The sequence below is a fragment of the Pempheris klunzingeri genome, chromosome 11, assembly GCF_042242105.1.
Source record: "Pempheris klunzingeri isolate RE-2024b chromosome 11, fPemKlu1.hap1, whole genome shotgun sequence".
Taxonomy (NCBI): domain Eukaryota; kingdom Metazoa; phylum Chordata; class Actinopteri; order Acropomatiformes; family Pempheridae; genus Pempheris; species Pempheris klunzingeri.
The window spans coordinates 10,713,786-10,735,648 of NC_092022.1; the positions used below are offsets into that span (position 1 = coordinate 10,713,786).

At 40.9% G+C, this 21,863-nt stretch overlaps 1 protein-coding gene across 1 annotated transcript; it reads left to right on the top strand.

Moving 5' to 3' along the window:
* The first annotated feature begins 114 nt into the window (after positions 1 to 114).
* On the top strand, positions 115 to 20,978 carry kcnc4 (potassium voltage-gated channel, Shaw-related subfamily, member 4). Its single transcript, XM_070839280.1, has 4 exons — positions 115 to 1,034; positions 15,376 to 16,312; positions 17,080 to 17,256; positions 20,490 to 20,978. The coding sequence occupies exons 1-4, from the start codon at positions 417 to 419 to the stop codon at positions 20,555 to 20,557; spliced, it is 1,800 nt and encodes a 599-aa protein (XP_070695381.1). The 5' UTR covers positions 115 to 416; the 3' UTR covers positions 20,558 to 20,978.
* The last annotated feature ends 885 nt before the right edge of the window (positions 20,979 to 21,863 follow it).

The following is a 21,863-nucleotide window of genomic DNA, read 5'->3' on the forward strand; positions in this document are numbered from 1 at the left end:
AAGAGCTTCATCTTGTTGGTCCTTTGTTTGTGTTTTTTTTTTTTTTACCGTGCGTAATTAACCTACATTTTTTTATTGGTGTAAGTGTTGTTGTCATGTGCGGGAAATAAGAGCAACACCTGGAAGCGTCAATTTTAGTGACTTGTCTAATCTATTCGACCAAACCAGCTGCTTTTTGTTGCAAAACCAGACGGAGTTTTGTAACAGGTGGTTTTTATTGAGCGTCTCACTTTGTCGCTGTCTGGACCTGTAGGCTGTTATTTTCTGGATTAATGAGCCACACCGGCAATCATAAGGACTGGGGTCTGAAATGAGGGCGCTCTTTGCGTTAATTTTCTGATTTTCTTTTTTTTTTTTGTGCGTGTGGACACCAGCTTGTAACAGAGGGGCGACAGCCAGAAGGTCCCTGCTTCTCAATGATAAGCTCGGTGTGTGTTTCCTCTTACCGAGGGCGCAAGTCCGGCAACAAACCTCCGTCCAAATCATGTCTGAAGGAGGAGATGGCCAGAGGGGAAGACTCGGACAAAATTATCATCAACGTGGGCGGCACTCGACATGAAACCTACAAGAGCACCCTGAGGACCCTGCCGGGGACCCGCCTGGCGTGGCTGGCAGACCCGGACCCGCAGGTCAGCTCCGACTCGGACGCTGCGCCTCCACCGAGCGCCACCGAGTTCTTCTTCGACAGACACCCGGGCATCTTCGCCTACGTGCTGAACTACTACCGGACCGGTAAGCTGCACTGCCCGGCCGACGTCTGCGGGCCCCTCTTCGAGGAGGAGCTGGCGTTTTGGGGCATTGATGAGACCGACGTGGAGCCGTGCTGCTGGATGACCTACCGGCAGCACCGGGACGCGGAGGAGGCCCTGGATATATTTGAGCCGCCGGACCCAGAGGACACCGACGACGACAGAGAGATACCGAGACGGTTCGGCATCGAGGACTGTCCGGACAGGTCGAGGGGCTGCTGTGAAGTTTGGCAGCCGAAGATGTGGGCCTTATTTGACGACCCGTACTCGTCCAGAGCAGCCAGGGTGAGTTCAGCAGATGTTTTCTCCTCTGGGCGCAGCACCGGGCAGACCATAAAGGGGGGGAAAAGGCGCTCATGTTGTCCTATTCAACAGGTGTGACCGTCAGGGCTGCCAGAGCGCACGCATTCACAGTCACCCTCGCGCCACTGACACTTTAAGCACGCGCTCACGCCACGCGCCTGTCTTCTCACGCAGTGAAAAACAAATTTATAATCGATAACGTCGGCAGGAGAGAGTGAGACCAACCTAAACACCGGCACCAAGTCAACTACTGTCAAAATACTACGTCCGGAGGAGACTTTCAAAATAAGAGCGTCTTTGAGGTTTATAAAACGTTGTAATTTAAAAATAATCAGAGGATCAACAAATGAGACAAATAGTCTCATCCTGCGCTATTGAAAGTAAGTAAAGTTACCGTGACTCTAATCTGCGGGTGTACTGAGTTTATATGTACCTGCAACACTTTATGGCATTAACTGTAAAATTGAATCAAAGCAGAAACAAAGCCAGAGCTCACAGAAAGCTTTCTGAAGTTTTTTTTAAAACTCGCAGCAATATTACGTGTAATAAGCTGGATGAGTTTATTTCATTATTTCTAAAAGCACGATATGCTGATAAGCAAGTAGGCCTGACTGCAGAAGTCAGATGCATTGCTGTTAGCATCTCCCTTTGAAATGCAGTGGAGTAAAAGCAAACAGTCTAGGAAATGTCACTACATGTGATTGTACATAAAAACTGTATTTACAGTATGAGTACATTGTTTGATGAAGCAATCTAAATGCAAATGCAAGTTTATCTCCCAAATTTCCCCCTGTTCAGAATGAACTTAAAATCTACTAGAAAAAACAAACAAAACACAAACATCTTAACTTCCTGTCTCACACTTGCTCTATCTGGCTAGCTTGACTTATGAGAAGTTATAGTAATGCTCCCTTCCTTCTTGTCCTCCCAACTACACATTCCAGCATCAAAATTACTCTATAAATTCATCAGGATGCAGGAAAACATTCTCTGACATTAACAGTTTTCTGGGGGCTGATCCTCAGATACCTGGTTAGGTTTGGTCCTCTGATTCAGGCTATGACGTCTGGAGGTTGGGAAGTTTTCTGATCCACCAAACGTATTCATCATTGACTGTGCATATTAACTTCGCTTTTCATCTTTTAAACGTTTTAAAAGCGGGACTTTGATTGCTGAACTGTTAAAACAAGTTATTTCTTGATACCAGAGATCTAACTTCTAGCACGAACATCTTTAGTATCACTTTGACCTGCTCATGTTTTAAACAGTCCAAAGGGAAATCGTACTGATGAGTTTGTTACTGATGCAGGTAAAGTGACTTTAAACAAGTCGAGTCAAAGTTTATTTCTATCGAACATTTAAAACAACCACAGTTGACCAAAGTGCTGAACATGGTTAAAACTGAAGATAAAGACAAAGAAAGGTAAATAAGGTAAATAAATGAAAATAAGAGAAGATTTATACTTCCTAAGATCTTGACTGCATAAGATTATGCAGTCAAAGTGAAGTCAAGGTGTCAAGCTCAACTTGAGCTGAAATCCAACGAGAACAGGTGGGCCTTTAGCAGCAACTGGAGTTTCAAGGGTCTCAGGAGTTCTTACATGAAAATGCAAGCTGTTCCAGAGATTACAATATGTATTTTTGTGCCTGGATCTCGAAACACCTGGTTGGTTGACCTCAGTGCTCTAACTGGAGTATGATAATGCTTAAAAAACCTTAAAAACAAGCAATAAAATAGTAAAATCAATCCTGAAACAGACAGGAAGCCAGTGAAGAGAGGTCAGTACTGGTGTTACGTTCACACGCTTTCTTTTTCCAGATAGAGGACGAGCAGCTGCATGTTGTACTAACAGTTTCTCACCGTTTCCCACATTAATCACCGTGCAATCATTACTGTTTCCATTGTGTCAGAACTTTAAGTTCTGAGATCTCTAGATTAAGACGTGTGCGTTATATGGCAAAAATATGCAGACATGTTTGTTCACTTTTTGATTTGGCAAGGGAAGTCTACAGCATACAATGGTGCTTCAGACAAGTCCAGTGTTGTGGTTCAGAGAGGTCCCTTTCCTGTTTCATGACGGTGTCCATGTGCACAAAGCCGGGTTCATAAAGAGAATGTTTTCCCAACATGCCTTGACAGAGCTCTGATCTCAGTCCCATCCAGTGCCTTTGGGATGACATGGAACACCGACTGTGAGCCAGGCGTAGTGGCTCAGCATCCGTGTTGGACTTTATTAGTGCTGTTGTGGCTGAATGGGAGGAAAATCCCTGCAGACAGGTTCCAAAATCTGGTGGAAATCCTTCACAGAATAGTGGAGATACAGTTGCAAGAAAAAGTATGTGAACCCTTTGGGATTACTTGGATTTCTGCATAAATTCTTCATAAAATATGTTCTGATCTTCATCTAAGTCACATCACTAGACAAACACAGTCTGCTTAAACTAATACCGCACAAAAAATGATAAGTTTTCATGTTTGTATTGAACACAACATGTAAACATTCACAGTGCAGGGTGGAAAAAGTATGTGAACCCGTAGGCTTATGACCTCTCCAAGAGCTAATTGGAGCCAGGAGTCAGCCAACCTGGAGTCCAATCAATGTGATGAGATTGGGTGTGTTGGTTAAAGCTGCCCTGCCCTATAAAAAACACACACCAGTTTTGAGTTTGCTGTTCTCAAGAGGCATTGCCTGATGTGAACCGTGCCTCGCACAAAAGAGCTCTCAGAAGATCTACGATCAAGAATTGTTGACTTGCATGAAGCTGGAAAGGGTTACAAAAGTATCTCTAAAAGCCTTGATGTCCACGTGTCCACGGTAAGACAGACTGTCTACAAATGGAGAAAGTTCAGCACTGTTGCTACTCTCCCTAGGTGTGGTCGTCCTGTAAAGATGACTGTGAGAGCACAGCGCAGAATGCTCAACGAGGTGAAGAAGAATCCTAGGGTGTCAGTTAAAGACTTACAGAAATCTCTGGCACATGCTAACATTATTGTTGACAAATCTACAATAAGTAAAACATTAAACAAGAATGGAGTTCATGGGAGGACACCACGGAGGAAGCCATTGGTGTCCAAAAAAAACATTGCTGCATGTTTGAAGTTTGCAAAAGAGCACCTGGATGTTCCAAATGAATTCCCAAGTTTATCAAGACATTTTGCAGGAAAACTTAAGACCATCTGTCTGCCAACTGCTCAACAGAGCTCAACAGAGGATGGGTGATGCAACAGGACAACGACCCAAAGCATAGAAGTAAATCAACAACAGAATGGCTTCAACAGAAGAAAATACGCCTTCTGGAGTGGCCCAGTCAGAGTCCTGACCTCAACCCGATTGAGATGCTGTGGAATGACCTCAAGAGACCGATTCACACCAGACATCCCAAGAATATTGCTCAACTGAAACAGTTTTGTACAGAGGAATGGTCCAAAATTCCTCCTGACCGTTGTGCAGGTCTGATCTGCAACTACAGGAAACGTTTGGTTGAGGTTATTGCTGCCAAAGGAGGGTCAACCAGTTATTAAATCCAAAGGTTCACATACTTTTTCCAATGTGTACTGTGAATGTTTACATGTTGTGTTCAATAAAAACATGAAAACTTATCATTTTTTGTGCGGAATTAGTTTAAGCAGACTGTGTTTGTCTAGTGATGTGACTTAGATGAAGATCAGAACATATTTTATGAAGAATTTATGCAGAAATCCAAGTAATCCCAAAGGGTTCACATACTTTTTCTTGCAACTGTAGTTTGGAATCAGATGGGTTCAGGTGTCTCGTTAACATTGGCGTTACTTCCAAATCCCACTGCTGTTTGCATAAAAATTATTAAATAATAATGCTGAAATTAACCAATTTATTCTTATACTTTTAAAAAAAATGTATATTCTTCACAAAAACTCATCCACAGGCAGAAATCTACAGTATTATATCCTACACAGTCACTTATGTTTGGGTTCAGGTAAACCCCAGAGAGGTTTACCTGTTAAACCTGTTATGAAAGTAAAATGTGGGAACATCAGAAATCCAAATAGATGTGTAGTATGTGGGTAGAGGTGTAGTTCTGCATTAATAAGTCCTGTCTACCCTAATAACAGGTGAAGAGCATATGAAAATACATTTAATCATGTCTTTGTTGGTGACTTCTGAAACGCATAATCAGTTCAAAGTTACATATATAAGCAACTCATCAAACAGTGTTAAAACTGTAGTGTGGAGCTCTGGTAGTGAGAGTAATTATACAAACACTGACATGATCTTATGATATATCCCCTCTTTCAGAATGCAGAGTTTCTTTTTTATCTGGAGCATCTGAAAATTTTCTTGGACGCCTCTAAGGTTTTTCTGCCGTACGTCCAGTCACTCCTGTCTCCCCTCAGCTGTGACAAACCAGTCGTTACTGTTTGATGAAAAATGCATCACTATTGGTGAACCAGTAAGGGAATGTCGGCACAGACACCAGATCTGAAACTCTGGTATACTGTGAAATACAGAGAGTTTTCCCTGGCTGTGATGAGCTTAAGCAGCATTGTGTGAGCTCGTTAGTTAATGGCTTGACTATAAAGGACTGTAATTTCTATGTAAAAGTCTGGCACCCCAGCTTTAAAGATAGTATTTGATCTGTTATAAAGAACCTCCAGGACTCCAAACAGATCATTTATATTTATCTTTGTACTAAAGTAATTTTAATTAAATTTTTTTATAATGTGTTTCGAGGTCTGTGCTATCTCTAGAAAACTAAATGTTTTCGGTAGCGTGAAGAGCAGTTTTTCCAGTTTTCACTTAAATATTTAGCATGAAATTGTGCCAAAATAGAGAAAATGCTGTTTCATGGCTGCTGAAGTGCTCCCACACGTCCTGTTCAAAGTTTGCACTCAAACGTCCTCAGAGCGCGAGTGTTTGACAGGCTGCACAAGCGTACATCCATGTAGAGTAAATCATACCATATATTTAATAGACCACGGGCGTCTAAACACACATATAGACGAGACAAATGAAGAAATCTTTCATTTATAATAACATTAAGAATCTATCTGCAGTGTTGAGTGAAACACCACTGCTGTGTTTTATCTTGATTTCTGCTCGTCTGTAGATATTTTATTCTAATTATCATATTTATCATGTCACAGGTTCCATTTTTGACATATTATTTTAACTTGAATATTCCCCCAAAAAGTTACGTTTCTCATTTTATCATGATGAACAAAATACACTTCTCACTGGCTGATCAATAAATGTTGCTGTGTTGTAAATTAAAATCACTTTGCTCTCATTACTTCCACAGGGGATATCGGCCAGCTGCAAGCATTCAAGAGTATGCTATGTCTAATGGCTTAGCAACAAAAGCAGCAGAGTGCTTAGTGAAGCAAGTATCGAGTGTCACTGTAAGCACGTGTTGTCGGGCTAAGCGCCAGGAGCTTTCATTGGTCAAAAAGAAAAATAGATTTAGTCCAGCAAGAGAGAGGCTGATGCTCACTCTAATTCTGCCTGTTTGTGGAGTTTAATGGTCTGTTCAGAGACTCTCACAGTGCCGCAGTGGTGTTCTTACTGCATGCCAGTCACACTACAAGTAGTGTTTATTTTAGCTTCTTGTCCAGGTGGCCTTTGCAGGCTGTTGCTGTAGAACGGCTGATATCTCTGAGTCACAGCTGCCACAGCGTTGGCGCCATCTGAAGATGACCTGCCCTGCTTGTCGTGTCTCTCACCACTGAATATTTGTAAATGTATCAATCAGGATTTGTGAAGTTCTGTGAAAAACAGCAGTGTGGATGGAAAGCATGTAATAAGAATGAGTGAGGGCGGGCCCATATTGACCTGGTCATAATGTTCTTCGTCCATTTCCTCTCCAGCTGATTCACGTACGTATGTTTGCTCTGTGCATTCTGAAAGGATGCAGAGTGCATTTTGAGGGACTCACGTTACCTTTATGGCCTTTTTATTTCAAAGAGCTTCTGAGCTCATCTCAGGTAATGTGATTCCTGAAAGCCGGAGGGAAGTTAATCTGTCCATCATTTCAGCCACATCCTCCCCTCTATCAGCCGAAACTGGACTTGCAGCTCTGTGAAAGTCAGCACATGAAGCCTGCACACTGATAATGGCACCACTCACAAAGACACGACACAATCATATACAGCTTTGCCACCAGGAGTAACAGCCTCAGCCTTGTTACGTGGCTCGTTGCTTGTCACTCTATCGGTCAGCTGGTCGACTAGTGTGCTTGAGACCCAAATATCTCAACAACTATGTGATGGTTTGCAATGAAACCAAGTACAGACACACATTTGGCCCAGAGAATGAATCCTACAGACGTTGATGATCCCCTGACTTTTCCTCTAGCAGCACCAGAAGGCTTACATTTGTTTTGATTGAAATATCTCAACTATTCGACGTACTGCCATTAAATCTGGTACAAATATTCATTTTCCCCTCTGCCTGAATAACTTTGCCGACCCCCTTAACTTTTCATCTAGCACCACCATGAGATCGAACTTTACATTTTTCATAAACAAATATCTGCAGAACGATTGACGTCCCCATCAACCCAAACTGTGCTTTGTGTTAGCACGCTAACATGCTAAAATAAGAGGATGGCAATGACAAGTAAGGGTTATACCTGCTAAACATTAGCATGTTAGCTGGCTCATGTTTGCTTTTAGCTCATAGCAATCACTAGCATGGCTATAGACTCTGCAAAGTCCTTCAGTCTTAGGAGAAAGAAAATAATCAGACAACTTAATATAACCTTATCATTAAGTCATCATGATTATGTAAATTTATAGTCAACAACTGGCAGAAGTTTATTGTCTCAGAGACACCTCCAGACTATTGTCTTCCCTGTAGATGCTTTGCCTGGCTTGTACTGCAGCCTTTTTCATATCTTGCCTGTTGCTTTTCAGTCTGGTATTCACAAAGTGAAGTGTTCAGATGCACTGAGGTCAAAAACATTCCTGTTAGCATTGTCTGTATATTTAGAATCACTTCTTTGGGGTACAAAGTATTAAAAGGGCTACAATTCTACGCTGTTCACCGAATATGGACATGAACGCTCAAATACCTTCAAAGCTGAACCTCACACTTAGACTTCTTTTATTGATCCCCCATAGGGGGAAATTTACATTGTGATTGTTTCAAATTACTGGAGTGCAGAGCCCAAACAATGAAGATACTTGTTTTAATACTAACACAATAGAAATAAACATGCATTTAATTGAAATGAATACGTGACAGCATGCTATTTTAGTTTGGTCAGCTCCATGACACTGACTCTATAATCTTACATGTGACAATTAGACTTGACTTTATCATTATGCTCAGACCTGATGACTTTTTTCAGCCTTCCCTAATGTAATATTTCATTACTTCCACAGCCCTGCTGCCTGTAATTAATCACCGCTGTGGTAATGTTCTGCACCTAGTTATCAGTGGTGAGCAATTAAAACTGTCTTTCCCACAGAAAAGAGCACCGTATTTTATCCCACGTAGAGAAAGAAATCAATTTGTCTTTGTTGTGAGACCAAGGGATTAACTGATGTGGGATTGTTGAGGTCTGATCCCTTTTTATCTGGAGTCTGAATTTCCAATAACCAATCTATTGGGCAATATAAAATGCTGTTTTTCTTTTAATTACAAATACATTTTGTATTGATTAACACTTACAATTAGACTGGATTAGAAACATTGGCATAATTTCTCTCCTTGTTTAGTTATTATTTATAGATTAAATGTAGATATACAGATTTAATGAATGTTATATGAGCCATTATCTTACTTATATTTATACATTTGTAAATATTGATACTTGGTGGAAAGTCTAACCCTAATAAGAACTAAATATTGACATGTCATCTTTCTCTTCAGGGAACCGCATCTGTGTATTCACTTCAGAAACTTTACAGGAATAGTGTCACCACATCTTCATCAAAACCTTATTTCTGAAAGGAGAAAACAATTGACACTGATTTTAAAAAAGGAAATATCAGTCAATATCTTTCAATAAGTTTCTTTGCTCGTTTGTCTCAGTGTGACACCCAGCTGATAAATAATAGATGAGTGTTTCGAGCAGAGCCTTGTATTCCTCTGGGCCTGCGTTCACAGTGCTGACACTTTTCTGTGCTGCTCTGTGAATGGAACACAGGATTTGATTTTTCACACATCATCAAAGTGGCACATCCTCATTAAGGAGACTTACTTATAACAGTGAATTCTCAGTGAAAGAGGGGTGTAATCCTGTGTGATTATGTTGCTTGTTTATTCTGCTTGGTTCTGAGCTGAAAATAGATCGGCTGTGTTATTGCGAGATCAGTGAATGCATCACAAAGTGTGCACAGAGTTGCAGACTTTGTGTTTGTCAGAAAGAAAAGAAAAATCAATAAATGCACATTACTGACTATCATCTTACTTCCACATAAACCAAAGAGCAATTATCAGTGATGTGGATTGTTGGTATTTGAGCTGCATCTTAACTTGCAATCATCCATGTGATTTTCTCTTTGTAAAAGTTTACATTTTTTCCTCAATTAGATAAATAATTGAATATAGAGCATTCAACTGAATTAAACTATAATAGCTTATTCATCAGAGGAGAAGATTGGCGAAGCAGATTAAATTGTAATTTTATCAGCTTCAGTCCTCAGCAGCATTGTAGAAAGTATATTTACAATGCAGAGGGAAAGCAAAAGCTCTTTGTTTCCCTCTTGTAACTTAATACATTTGCACATTTTACACAGTATATTTACTGGCCGACTATTTGAAGAGATTTAAACTGCTTTGATTGATGATCAGCACTGAATATCCAATGATTATTTTTCTGCACGCTGAGATTTCTGGCTCATCTCTCCAGCCTGCGCTTTGTTTTTAGAGAAAACTTTCTACATGTTGGAATTTCAAAACACATGTAGCTTTTTTCAAGTAGCTGTCTGCCGGCCATGATACACACAGATGAACCTCTTCCGTCGATCTCTTTTGGACATTGTTTTTTTTCCCCCAGAAGTTACATCAACAGTACACCTTCATCTTCTTCATCAGGATAAAAGATGCTCAATTGTCATCTCAAGTATGCTCACATCGTACCAGATGGTCGTACATAGGAAGAGATCCTAACCCCGGTCTCTGCTGTCGTAGGTGGGTGGCCTGATGTTTTCCTTGTAATGTAGCAGTACCCATCCTGCTCTTAAGGATTTTCATCATCAACTTCCTTTACTGGCCTGGAGTTTCCCCCTCTCTCTAATCTCATTAATAAGATGTTCTGCTCTGTGCAGGAATGTCTCATCTTTTATACAAGGTAATTTTTGGTTTTGTTTTTGTTTTTGTTTTGTCCCTCCCGCCATTCATTGATCGAGGATAATGTTTGTCTTGATTTAGACCACCCTACCACGTTTTCTACTCAGTGTTTCTGGTCGGTCTGTGACAATGAATGACCTCCGCAGATAACCCAGGAGAAGCACAGTTAACAGGCTGAGCGGCATACATCAATTCTCCTCTGTCCTCAGGTGTACCGACTCTCAGACATGAATTAGTGTGACATGAGTTCCAAGAAAACATGACTGACTGCTCAGAAGGCTCGTTGTAGTGCTTCTTGGGTACTGTGTTAGTAACAGAGCGTGATGCTGAACAGCTGGAGGTGATGGCTGTGATGGGACTCCCCAGCTGCTGCACACTGATGCACAGCCTGCTGCCTGTCGTGCATCCTTTCTCGCTCTGTCCTACTCTGTTTTTCCCAGCTGGGACGAGGCGGCTGTGCCCTCCAGGGACCTCTGCTCTGTCTGACACCTGATGACCTTGGATTGATGTCTTTTTGGCACCAGTGTTTGCCATTACTTATCCTCCAGGGGTTCATCATACTCTGCTCCTGTAGGTGCAGTACTTTGAGAGTTTTATATCACCTGTAGCATCATTCATATCATTCATTATTTCAGTGGTCAGAATCATTGGATCTTTTTATTGAAAAAGAACTAGTGAAAGAAGTCAGATCTTTTCCTTAAAGCAACTATAATCAATATTTTTCAGTCTGTCAACTGGTTGTCATTCATATTGACACAGAGTGTCACACAGATGTGTGTGTATATAGACAGCTGACGGCAACAACTTCACTATAAGTTATCAATATTGTGTGAGCTTCATATTTCCATTTACCCCAAATAGCCAAAAGGCATCAGTGACTTCAGGTTTCGCTGAAAGTATAAATATTTAAAAGTACTCATTATGCATAGCAATGACGATAGGAGGTTGGACATTTGGAGATAGGAGGTTACTGGACAGAAATAAGTAGATAAGATATATAGATAAAAATACTACATACATTGTATGAATAATGTTGTAGTTGTGTCAGCATTGTGTCAACATTCATCTGGCCTCATCATGATACTTGCTCATAACATCAGCAGAGCAGCATGGAAACACTCTGGTGGCAAAAAGACATTATGATCACTCCAACACCGTGACTGTGTTTAATAGTTTCCTCAGCTGAGCTGTAAACATGATGTCGTGGTCTCCCTTTGTGTCAGGCCTCAAATAAACTATACAGACAAATTTAAATGCTGCAAGATTTATTGAACAGGACAACAACTTGCAGACTTGCAGACATGGACATGCACAAATAATAAAGGTACGAACAGACAGAGACAGACTTACACACTACAAACCCCAAAATAATTTCAGCAAGAGAAGTGGCAGTCTACCCCCCCCCCCCCCCCATCCACACACACACACACACACACACACACACACACACACACACACACACACACACACACACACACCTTGTGTGTGTCAGGACGTCCAGCACCCTCCCTGCAGAGGTGCCCCTGGCTGCAGATGCCCATCTCTGTTTAGTTCTGGGATAAACCGTTTGGCATTAGAATAAACTGAACGCTGTTAAAAGGCACCACCTTCTTTAAATCCCAGATGTGTCATTTACTGTGATCAGTACAAAGTGTGCTATTGCATTAATTTGATGACAAGCTATTCTGTACTGGAGGTGTCCCAGGCAGGTTACTTTACTTAAATGTGTCGCTATTTCAGTCTTTTTCTAAATTAATTAGGCTTTTTCGGTGAAGATATGGTACTGCTTGCTTTTTTTAAGTGCCTAATCACTTTTTTTTTCTTAGAAGACCATTGCTTCAACATGCTATTTGTTAGCTCAGTGTAGCTTGTTCCTTGTAGGTGAGAAGAAGTGACTTCTTACACCACTGTCTCAGAGGTGGCACCTGTCTGTCTAGACAGCCAGCAGGCACAAGGCCTGCTGTGCATATAGGGCATTTGCTGTTACTGTTTTTTTTTTTTTTTTTTTTTAACGGCTCCTCTTCTGGTGTTTACACTGGGCTCCACTATTCAGTTTATTATTCAGGTCTATTGTGCAAGTGAGAAACCCCGAGTGGGATCTAGAAAACCAGACAGGATGTATGAAAAGCTGGGGTCATCTTTTATTAATTGACATTGGAAATGGTCTTGCTGAAGTGCTTCAACAGAGGCTGAACCTCTTGCTTGGTAGAGAACACCCTAATTATCTGCCAGTGGCTGTATATCTGGCTCTTTTGTCTGAATAGCTTTCCAGTAGGAAATAATAGATGATGGGACACAATAAAAACATATTTTGTATCTCTGTTTGTGTGTTAGAGAAACTGTGAGTGCATGTAAATTAGTACTTAATACATTTTTGGTAAACAAAGGCTGTTAAAACAAATTCAGTGCTGCTGAAATACTTTGCATTTTTGGATGAAAGTGAGAAACAAAACTGCAGTCTTTTTCAGTGATGCAGGATTTGAAGATGCAGTAAGGTTACTTCAGAAAGTGTTACTTCACAAAGCCTATTCAACCCATTTGTTAAATTTTGAAATACACTTAATATAAGTGTTATCATTTTCTGCTGCTTTTCACTTGTTCTCCACCACAACTCAGCTGGAAAACAATTACTTTTCATACCACTTCATTTATTTGACAGCTACAGTTTTACATACAAAAACGTGACCAACGTATATGATCTAATATAGTGTTACAGCTTACACTACCCAACTATATACAAAGTAGTTAAAATGAAGTCTGCTTTGACCAGCCATAACATTATAATGCTGCTTACATGTACTTTTACTTAAAATGCAGGACTTTTACTTGTAATTACTTGTATTTTTACATTGTTACATTACATACTGACTGAAGGAGACTAATAGAGGAGAAAAGATGGATTATTTTCTGGTTGTAAACTGGTAGACTTAACATTTCTGTTTTCATTTGGACTTGTTGTGATATAGCCTGTGACTCAGCCCTGTAACACACACACTGTACACAGTTGGCTGTGGGGATGTTCAGGGAACCCGTGTCCATGCAACAGGGGGAACTCTGAGCTCCTCCTGGGCTCTGGTCCTGCGGCTCAGTCCTCGTCATCTCGGGGGATCTGAGCTCTGAGCACCTCAGTAAACAAAGGCTGAGCACCTCAGAGCTCTGCAGGAACAAAGCTGAAGAAGGTTGTTATGGTAGAAAGCAACACATTGTCTGGGTGCACAACAGAGATATGAACAGACGTGCATTATACTGCATATTTACATGTGGTTAGTATTTTTTCTGTGTTGAACATGGGCTGCTACTCTTTCTAAACTACATAAAACTCACTGGTTCTTATTTATTTTGTTTGTTCCACAACAAAGTAATGTCCCAATTGGACATTACATGCTTTATTTGTTTCTCTAATTACAATCGCTGTAAAGCCAAATTATATGTGAGAATCCCAGAGGGAGAAAATGGCTAAGTGCCTGCAAAACACAGGTACATATTTATCCAGCTGGAAGATTGGAAAGGTTGGAGTGGTATTACAATTTGTTCAGGCTTTAGTAAACAATAAAGACAGATCGAGTATGAGTCTGCACACAGACAGGCCATTGTTCTGGGTCGGGTGAATGCAACGCAGCCACATTGTTCAATTTACCTCCCATGAATTGTAAAAATTGTTTGACTCACTCTCCAATTTGTTTGCATTTGTGTTTTTAAAAAAAGATAATTTGTTTAATATTGTTTTGTTTTTATATAGAGCACTCACTGAAACATCCCCGATAAACCTGACAAGAGCACAGGTGACTGTAAGTCTGAGCTCATTGTCCAGAGTCTCTTGCTGTTGTGTGCAGCCGGCACTGCTCATCTTTTCACGTCCCTCTCCTCCCCCTGTGGTTGGAGATGACATCTGTCATAACCAAACCATAACCAAACGCGTCTTTTGGCTGAGAAAAATCATGAAACTGTTTTCTTCATGATGTATTTGAAACACATTAACCTCATGTTTGCTTTAGTCACTCAGTTCCCTCAGTGTTGGCACCATGTGAGCGCCCCCTGCTGTCTGTAAGTTGCAGGGCCCGTGGTAATGGAATCACGTTTTCTCTCAGCACGGTTCAGTGTCTGTGCTCACGGGAGTAAATGGTCTGAAATTGGTCTGTGGCTCTCCTGCAGAAAAAAAGATACTTTTTCTCTAATTTTCAAGCTAGAGCGGCAGGGAGCAATCACAGAAACGAATAATTTCCTGGCAGATAAAAGGACGCCTTGAGGAGGCACAGTGGCACTGAAGCTAGAAAAAAGTAGATTATGTTTGATGATTTTTTTTGGGCTCCACATGGGCTTCATGATTCGTACAAAACATCAAATAATAACCATTTCATGAGCTTGATTATCAAACACACTTGTCAATATTGGTTTAAAGCAACATTTGATGCATTTCTTTATGTTCATTGTGACCTTTTTAATTCAGATTTTCTGTTGCCACTTTTTGCTCCTTTTTACAGAAAAATACTGTTATTTTTTACAGGTAGGTGGGTAAAGGTTTGTCACAGTGCTCTGGGTAAGCCCTTTACTATTAGACCATATAGTCTGTGTAGGAGTCAATATCAGGGCTAATTTTCTCATTGAAAACTAACTCCACAGGCAATGAAGCACCACAAACTTACATCCTTATTGTGATATTGTCAAAATGTATGTCTTATTGCATTGCTTCATGCTTTAAAGGTTGTCATCATCAGTGTGTTCTTTGTTTTAGTCTTTGCTTACTGTCAATCACCTGACACTCACTGCCTCCGCCAGAAAATTATCCCCCAAAACATGCTGCTTTAGAGACTTGATTGGCACATCCATGTCTTCTTATTGGTGATACTGTAAAGCTTGTAGATAAAGGAAGTCTTCTGATATCATTACATATGGTTTAGACTGAGAAATAGTTTTTCGGAGACACATCATGCAGCGAAAGGTTTTAATGAAATGCTTTTGCACAAAAAATACTTGATAAAATAAACACAGTATTGATTGCTAATTATCGTGAAAGTGTGTTGATTAATTGTTCCCTCTGTCTCATCCAGGGAGTGGCGCTTGCCTCTCTCTTTTTCATCCTGGTGTCCATCACCACCTTCTGCCTGGAGACTCATGAGTCCTTCAATGAACTGCAGAACTGGACGGACCAGGTTGTTGAGGGTAATGTCACACGCGACGTGGAGCGGAAGGAGATGGTGACCAAACCCATCCTCACCCTGGTGGAGGGCATCTGTGTGATCTGGTTCACATTTGAATTCCTGGTGCGTATCATCTGCTGTCCAGACAAGGTGGTCTTCATCAAGAACACGCTCAATATTATTGACTTTGTGGCTATTCTGCCATTCTACCTGGAGATGGGCCTGAGTAGTCTGTCATCCAAACCTGCCAGCAACGTGCTGGGCTTCCTCCGTGTGGTGCGGTTTGTTCGGATCCTACGGATCTTCAAGCTGACACGTCACTTTGTCGGCCTGCGCGTGTTGGGCCACACTCTGAGGGCCAGTGTCAATGAATTTCTCCTCCTCATCATCTTCTTGGCACTGGGTGTACTCATCTTCGCCACCATGATATACTACGCCGAGCGCGTCGGAGCCAACCCCGATGACCCCACAGGCTCCAACCACACACACTTCAAGAACATCCCCATCAGCTTCTGGTGGGCGGTGGTCACCATGACAACACTGGGCTACGGAGACATGTACCCACAGACGTGGCTGGGCATGATGGTGGGGGCACTGTGCGCGCTGGCCGGGGTGTTGACCATCGCCATGCCGGTCCCTGTCATCGTCAATAACTTTGGGATGTACTACTCGCTGGCTATGGCCAAACAGAAGCTACCGAAAAAGAAGAAGAAGCACAACCCGAACCCAGACGCTCCGACTGACTCAGCCTCGTTTGGGAAGTCGGAAACAAACTCACACAGAGACAGCACTCAGAGCGACACGTGTCCACTGGCCGCTGAGGAGAGTGTCAGTAGGAACCGCTCAGGTCAGGCCCCAATGCAGTATTAAAGGGTCAGTTCACCCAAAATACAGATTTTCTCACTTACCTTTTGTGGTATCTAGCCATGCAGTTTTAACTAAATTATCAATCCAATACAAAGAGGATGGTCACTGAAAAATTTACTTGAACATTAATGTCTCCTTCCAGAAACAGCTGCTCTGAATAATCCTCAGACCTCACTGTGAACAACTTTAATTGGAGATACTCTGATTCTTCAGAGTAAAGGGGACATTGTTGCTAGAAAGAGATATTTGAATTTTTTATTTTTTATTTCAGTGTTGAGCAGCACAAACAAAATTCCATTCACCTCCATTGTATTTAGGTAGAAATACCTTCTGCATGGCTCAGTACCACTAGAGGTAAGTTAGAAAATACTTCCTTTGTAATTTGGGTGAACCGCCCCTTTAGGCTAATGTTACATTTTATTGCATTAATTCATTAGGTTTTTGATAGAGAGAGAATGATGATGACTGATGATAAATATGAGGCCTTGAGCCTGTAGCCACTGTATTTCTCGTCTTAAAGTTTCTGAGGCTTTTCAGAGTTTGCCTGATAGAGGAACCATGCTTAGTCATAAAGACAGTGACACACACCGATCAAATTACTCCTTATAAAATCTCAGTGAAATTGAATTTCATCACAGAAAATTACAGATTTTATGCAATATACCTCTGCCTTTGTCTGGGCCCTCAGGGGATTGTCAGTAAAAGCTTTGGCATTTACGCTGCCGTGTGTTTTTGTCTTCCTGTCAGACTCCAAACAGAACGGAGATGCAAATGTGGCCCTTTCAGAGGAGGAAGGCTGCAGCCTGACCCAGCCGCTATCTCCCAGTGAAAAGTGGTCCCTGCGATGCTCCCGAGGGCGAGACAAGACTAAGAAAGAGGCCACATGCTTCCTTTTAACCTCTGGAGACCCCAACATCCATAGTGGTAGGTTGCATTCAAATCCTTACATACTTGAATATATAATATATCATCGTATCGTTGCATATTGTACTGCTGGTGCTGCTGGTGCTGGTTGGATTTTGTCACTTCTGGCCAGAGCCAGGCTAGCTGCTTCTCTCTGTTTCCAGTTTGTGTGCCAAAGCTAGCAGCTCTGTGAGGCTGTATTTAGGTAGGGGAGTGCTCTGACATCAGCATGCTATCACACTCACAATGTTAACATGCTGATGTTTAGCAGGTATCATGTTTACCATGTTCACCATCTTAGTTTAGCATGTTAGCATGCTAGTATTTGATAAATGTAATAAAAATGTAAAAAAAACAGGGCAATCCATCCAGTAGTTGTTGAAATATTTCATTCTGAACCAAAGTGATCAACATTGCCATCCTTATAGTCATGCTGCTTGCATGGCCTAAAAGAATACAGTGTACGGCAGCCTGGTGGGCTTGTATCTATAGACTTGACAAGGTTTGAGTTTGCTCATTAAAAGTTTAAAACTTATATACCTACCTAAATGAAACTTCTTGAACTTCTATCATTTCTCTTACAACCTCAACTGAGTAAATGCAGTTTTTAGTCATTATTCACTGGAACAATCAAAAGGAAATCAATGGAAGAACTTTGTAGTACTAATTGCATCATCTGTCTGTCTGTGTGAGTGCAGTGAGGGAGCGTTTCGTGAATAATCGTCCTCGTGGAGTGCTGCTACGTTAGGGTTAGTAGAAACACAAGGCTCCAAACAACCTTATTATGTCCAATGTTTCTAATGTCGGTTGGATTCGATCAGTTATCTTGTATTGCTTTAATACACCTGTGGCTGACTAACTTAAACTACACATTTTTAAGATGTACCACCAATATTCTGTAATTTTGACTTTTGTAAGAGCTGTCTGAAACAGGTAACATGGGCACAAAGAAGAAGGCGATGCTCCTCTAATACTCTCAATTGACATCCGCTGTCAGCCTGCCATCTCTCTCTGCTTGAATGGCCGCTGGATCTCACATCTGAGCTTCCCAAAGTACCCAAAAGCCCCTTGTGAGAAGAGGCTCTATATTTGGCAGCCATGTATTAATTCCTGACATCCTGAGCACACATCCCAGCCAGTCAACATCCTGACTCTCGTCCGAAAACAGTCCAATGACACTGAAGGTGTTTTCCTGCAAAATTGCCCTTTACCGAAATGCATCCTTCTACCAAAGCTCATTAGCACATCACTGTCAAGGAAAAAACAACACGTAAATGGGGCACTTACTGCAGCTTGGCTCCTATGAGAGTATATACACCCCCTTTTTTGACAATCCATTACAAGGAAATTGTATTTGAATATGTTTCCTGAAAGCCTCGTCAATCCCTGGATGTGTTGAGTGATGTAAATTGGTGTAAGTTAATGTCATATTGTCAGATGAAAAAAAAACTGTCTATATATATATATCTGTTATATCTGTCAGATAAATTAGAAGAGGGGATGTGAATACAAAGTGATGCTAATAATATCTGTTAATATGAAACGTGCAGCCTCACAGTCGCAGAGGGAAAGACGTGAACACAGACAAACACAAATCGTCCTCAGCCTGCTTTCACACTGATTCTTTTAATAATATGCTAAATTATCTGGCCAGCTCATGAAACTGCCAAGCGAGCCTTATTCTGATAGCAGAGACGAAAACAACGGAAAGCTGAGCCAAGCCAGAACACCTCAAAACTAATCTTTGAGAGAGAGAGAGGAGGGGTTAATTCAATCCTGAGCTCTGTGTCTGGTGAGTATGTGGATAATGACATCTCAGTCTATTACACGGGAATATCACACGTACACAACACATTTTAGTGCACGTTACCTGCAAAAAGGGTTCAAGTGGACTCTCACTGTTTTCTAACATTGTTAAAAACTGTTGTGTTAGAGGTCAATATCAAAAAACTTCTTGTTTTTGTCCACCATGCAAAAGGTTGTCTTTGTGATGGGTTATTGCAGCCATTTTGAGTTGGTGAGATAGAAATAGATTGTTGCACGGTGGCTCTGCTCTTCAGAGTTGTGCCAACAGGGGATGATGTTAGGTTAATTCCAGGGCTGCTAAGGTATGGATAATATTTCACTGGAGCAGTACGGCAGAAAACAGAGAAAAGAACAGATGGGTGCAGCAGGTCTGAAGATGCTCAGATGGTTATCATCAGTGACAGGAAATGGTCGCCTGCCCTGCAGTGGGAATCAAAATGCTGGTAGATTTGAAGTGATTGCAGTCGTCACAGGGAGTCTCTGACAGCGTTGGTGCTCGCTGTCACAATGTATACGTATAATGGCAAATACTAACTTGGTTGAAAGCGCATTGTCTCAGCGATGTGACAACCGGCAGCTCGTTTCCTTACGATGAGTGCGTAATGGTGTGGCAAACCGTTCGAGTGCTGCTAAGAGGAAGCAGCAGGCGGATGTAGAGACAAGCAGAGAAAAAGGCTTCTGAGCTTGGATGACTCTCCATATTCCCAAGTGACTCCTCTGGATGATTGCCACTAATAGGTTTCCATTAACAGCATGGGTGGTCAAAGCAAAAGTCTCTGCTGGCTTCGGAAGTTCAGAGCCAAAATATTAGTCAATTAATCAACTATTTCTCAAACAGAAAATTATAAATAACTATTTTGATAAGCAATGAATCATTTTAGTCATTTATCAAAATGTCAAACATTTGCTGGTTCTCAGATTTCAGGATTTTGTTCCATATGATTGAAGGTTGAATATGCTTGATTTGTTATCGCTCAAACAAAAAAGCTTGAAGATGTCTCCTTTTGGGCATTTCTCACTATTTTATGATGTTTTAAGGATTAAAAAAAAATCAATACTTGATTATTTTAAAAAGAAAAGAAAAAAACAGAAGACTGACTAATGAGGAAACTGTGTTTGGTTCACAGCCTGAACAGCTTTTACTCAGCAGAGATATTTCATTAGTCTATGTTAAAAACTATTATGTTAAAGACTATTACATTCCAGGTCTTTCATGCTCATGTTAGTCAATCAATCAATCAATCAATCAATCAATCAATCGTTATATGGCGCCAATTCATAAGATAAGTGTCATAAGTGTTATCTCAAGACGCTTTCCATAAAGAGCAGGTCTAAACTAAACCCTTCCATTAAGAGAGAGACCCAATGATTCAGGAATTCAAAGAAAATCCCACATGACTGAAGTCACTGTATTTTACTGTATCTCTGTCCTTTGTGTTTCCTAACAGAGAGCTGTAAAGACATCCTAGCTGCCACTGGAAACTACGCTCAGCCGGAGGTCACCACTCTGACCTGATGCTGATTGGCTACGAAAAGGAGAAAGAGCATGAACTCAGAGCACATGCTGCGCAGTGTGTCAGCTCTGGTCTCTGCTTTCTTTTCCTGAATGAACTATTCAAGACAAGATTTTTTTTTTGTTGCTTTCATACATCCAATACCATGTGGTACAATATCAGATGCTTAGCAGATATGCCATATTTGCACTCATTTACATGTTATAAAGCATTTTGCATGTGTTGCATGATCTAACATTGTATGATGTACTTCAAAACTGGCAACCATTAATATACTTATTATTTAGTGGGCATGTCATGACTTGTCTTAAAAGCCTTTTGAAGGTATTTTCTCAGTTAGCTTCTTGTTGAACACATAATTTTATGCCAATGTTGGAACAGATTCTGATTATTTCGCGTTGTAGATTTCTCTTTCTTTCTTCCTTTTTTTTGGTCTTTGCTGGAGGAAGATGATGTCATGTTTTTTTTGTGCATCAATCAGGATTCAGCAACATTTGAACCAGAGTCTGATGACAGTTTGTGCGATGTTGCTATCACTGTCAATCAGATCTGATCAAACTACACCTACACATACCCGATGATTTTTTGTGATGAGTTGTGAACTCTCGATAGATGATTACAACCTTATTAGTTATTGATCAGCTTTGACTGTTGCTTATTTTGTTATTAGTATTTAATGTTACAGAGAAAGACTTAAGATCTGAAATGTTTTCAGGGGCTTAAAGCCTAAAGAGTCTGTTTTAACTATCTAGCAACATCTTTGCTAATGAGATTTAGTTTGGAGTAGTATGTACAGAAACAGTCAGTTTGAGCCCTTTTTGGAAGTAAAAGAAAAAGTGAAACTTCATTGTTATTGGATTAATGTCTTGTCTATCCATAAATGTTGTTAACTGTTGAGTAAGAACACCCAAATGCTTGTGAATAGTGGTTTATACAGAAAAGCTGTTACTGTGAACTAGGATTAGATGAAAACTTGAAATCATTGTTCGACCCTCATCAAAACAGACCCAGAGTTCTCTGTCGGTCACCCGGTCTCTGCCTTCTGTCGTGCCACTGCTTTTTAACACCAACCACAGGGACTACATGCAGAAATTCTGTCGAGACACAGCATGGCATGAATGCTGCTCAGGCAACAACACATTGTTTGTAAATCCTTGTACAATAAGAGAGTTTAACAAAAGAGAGAAACCTCAGTGGAGCAGTATTGTCTATTACATTTGCTGTACACAATGGATGCATTACTACTGGTTGAGTGAGGACCAAATGTATACTATTAGATTACATAGTAGATTTTCAGTATCATGGTTA

Bases quoted from the DNA above. Each gene is read 5' to 3' on its own strand.
- kcnc4 (XM_070839280.1), top strand. From the start codon at position 417: ATGATAAGCTCGGTGTGTGTTTCCTCTTACCGAGGGCGCAAGTCCGGC. The intron at 1,035-15,375 runs GTGAGTTCAGCA...TGTCTCATCCAG, and splicing joins ACTCGTCCAGAGCAGCCAGG to GGAGTGGCGCTTGCCTCTCT. The intron at 17,257-20,489 runs GTAGGTTGCATT...GTTTCCTAACAG, and splicing joins AGACCCCAACATCCATAGTG to AGAGCTGTAAAGACATCCTA.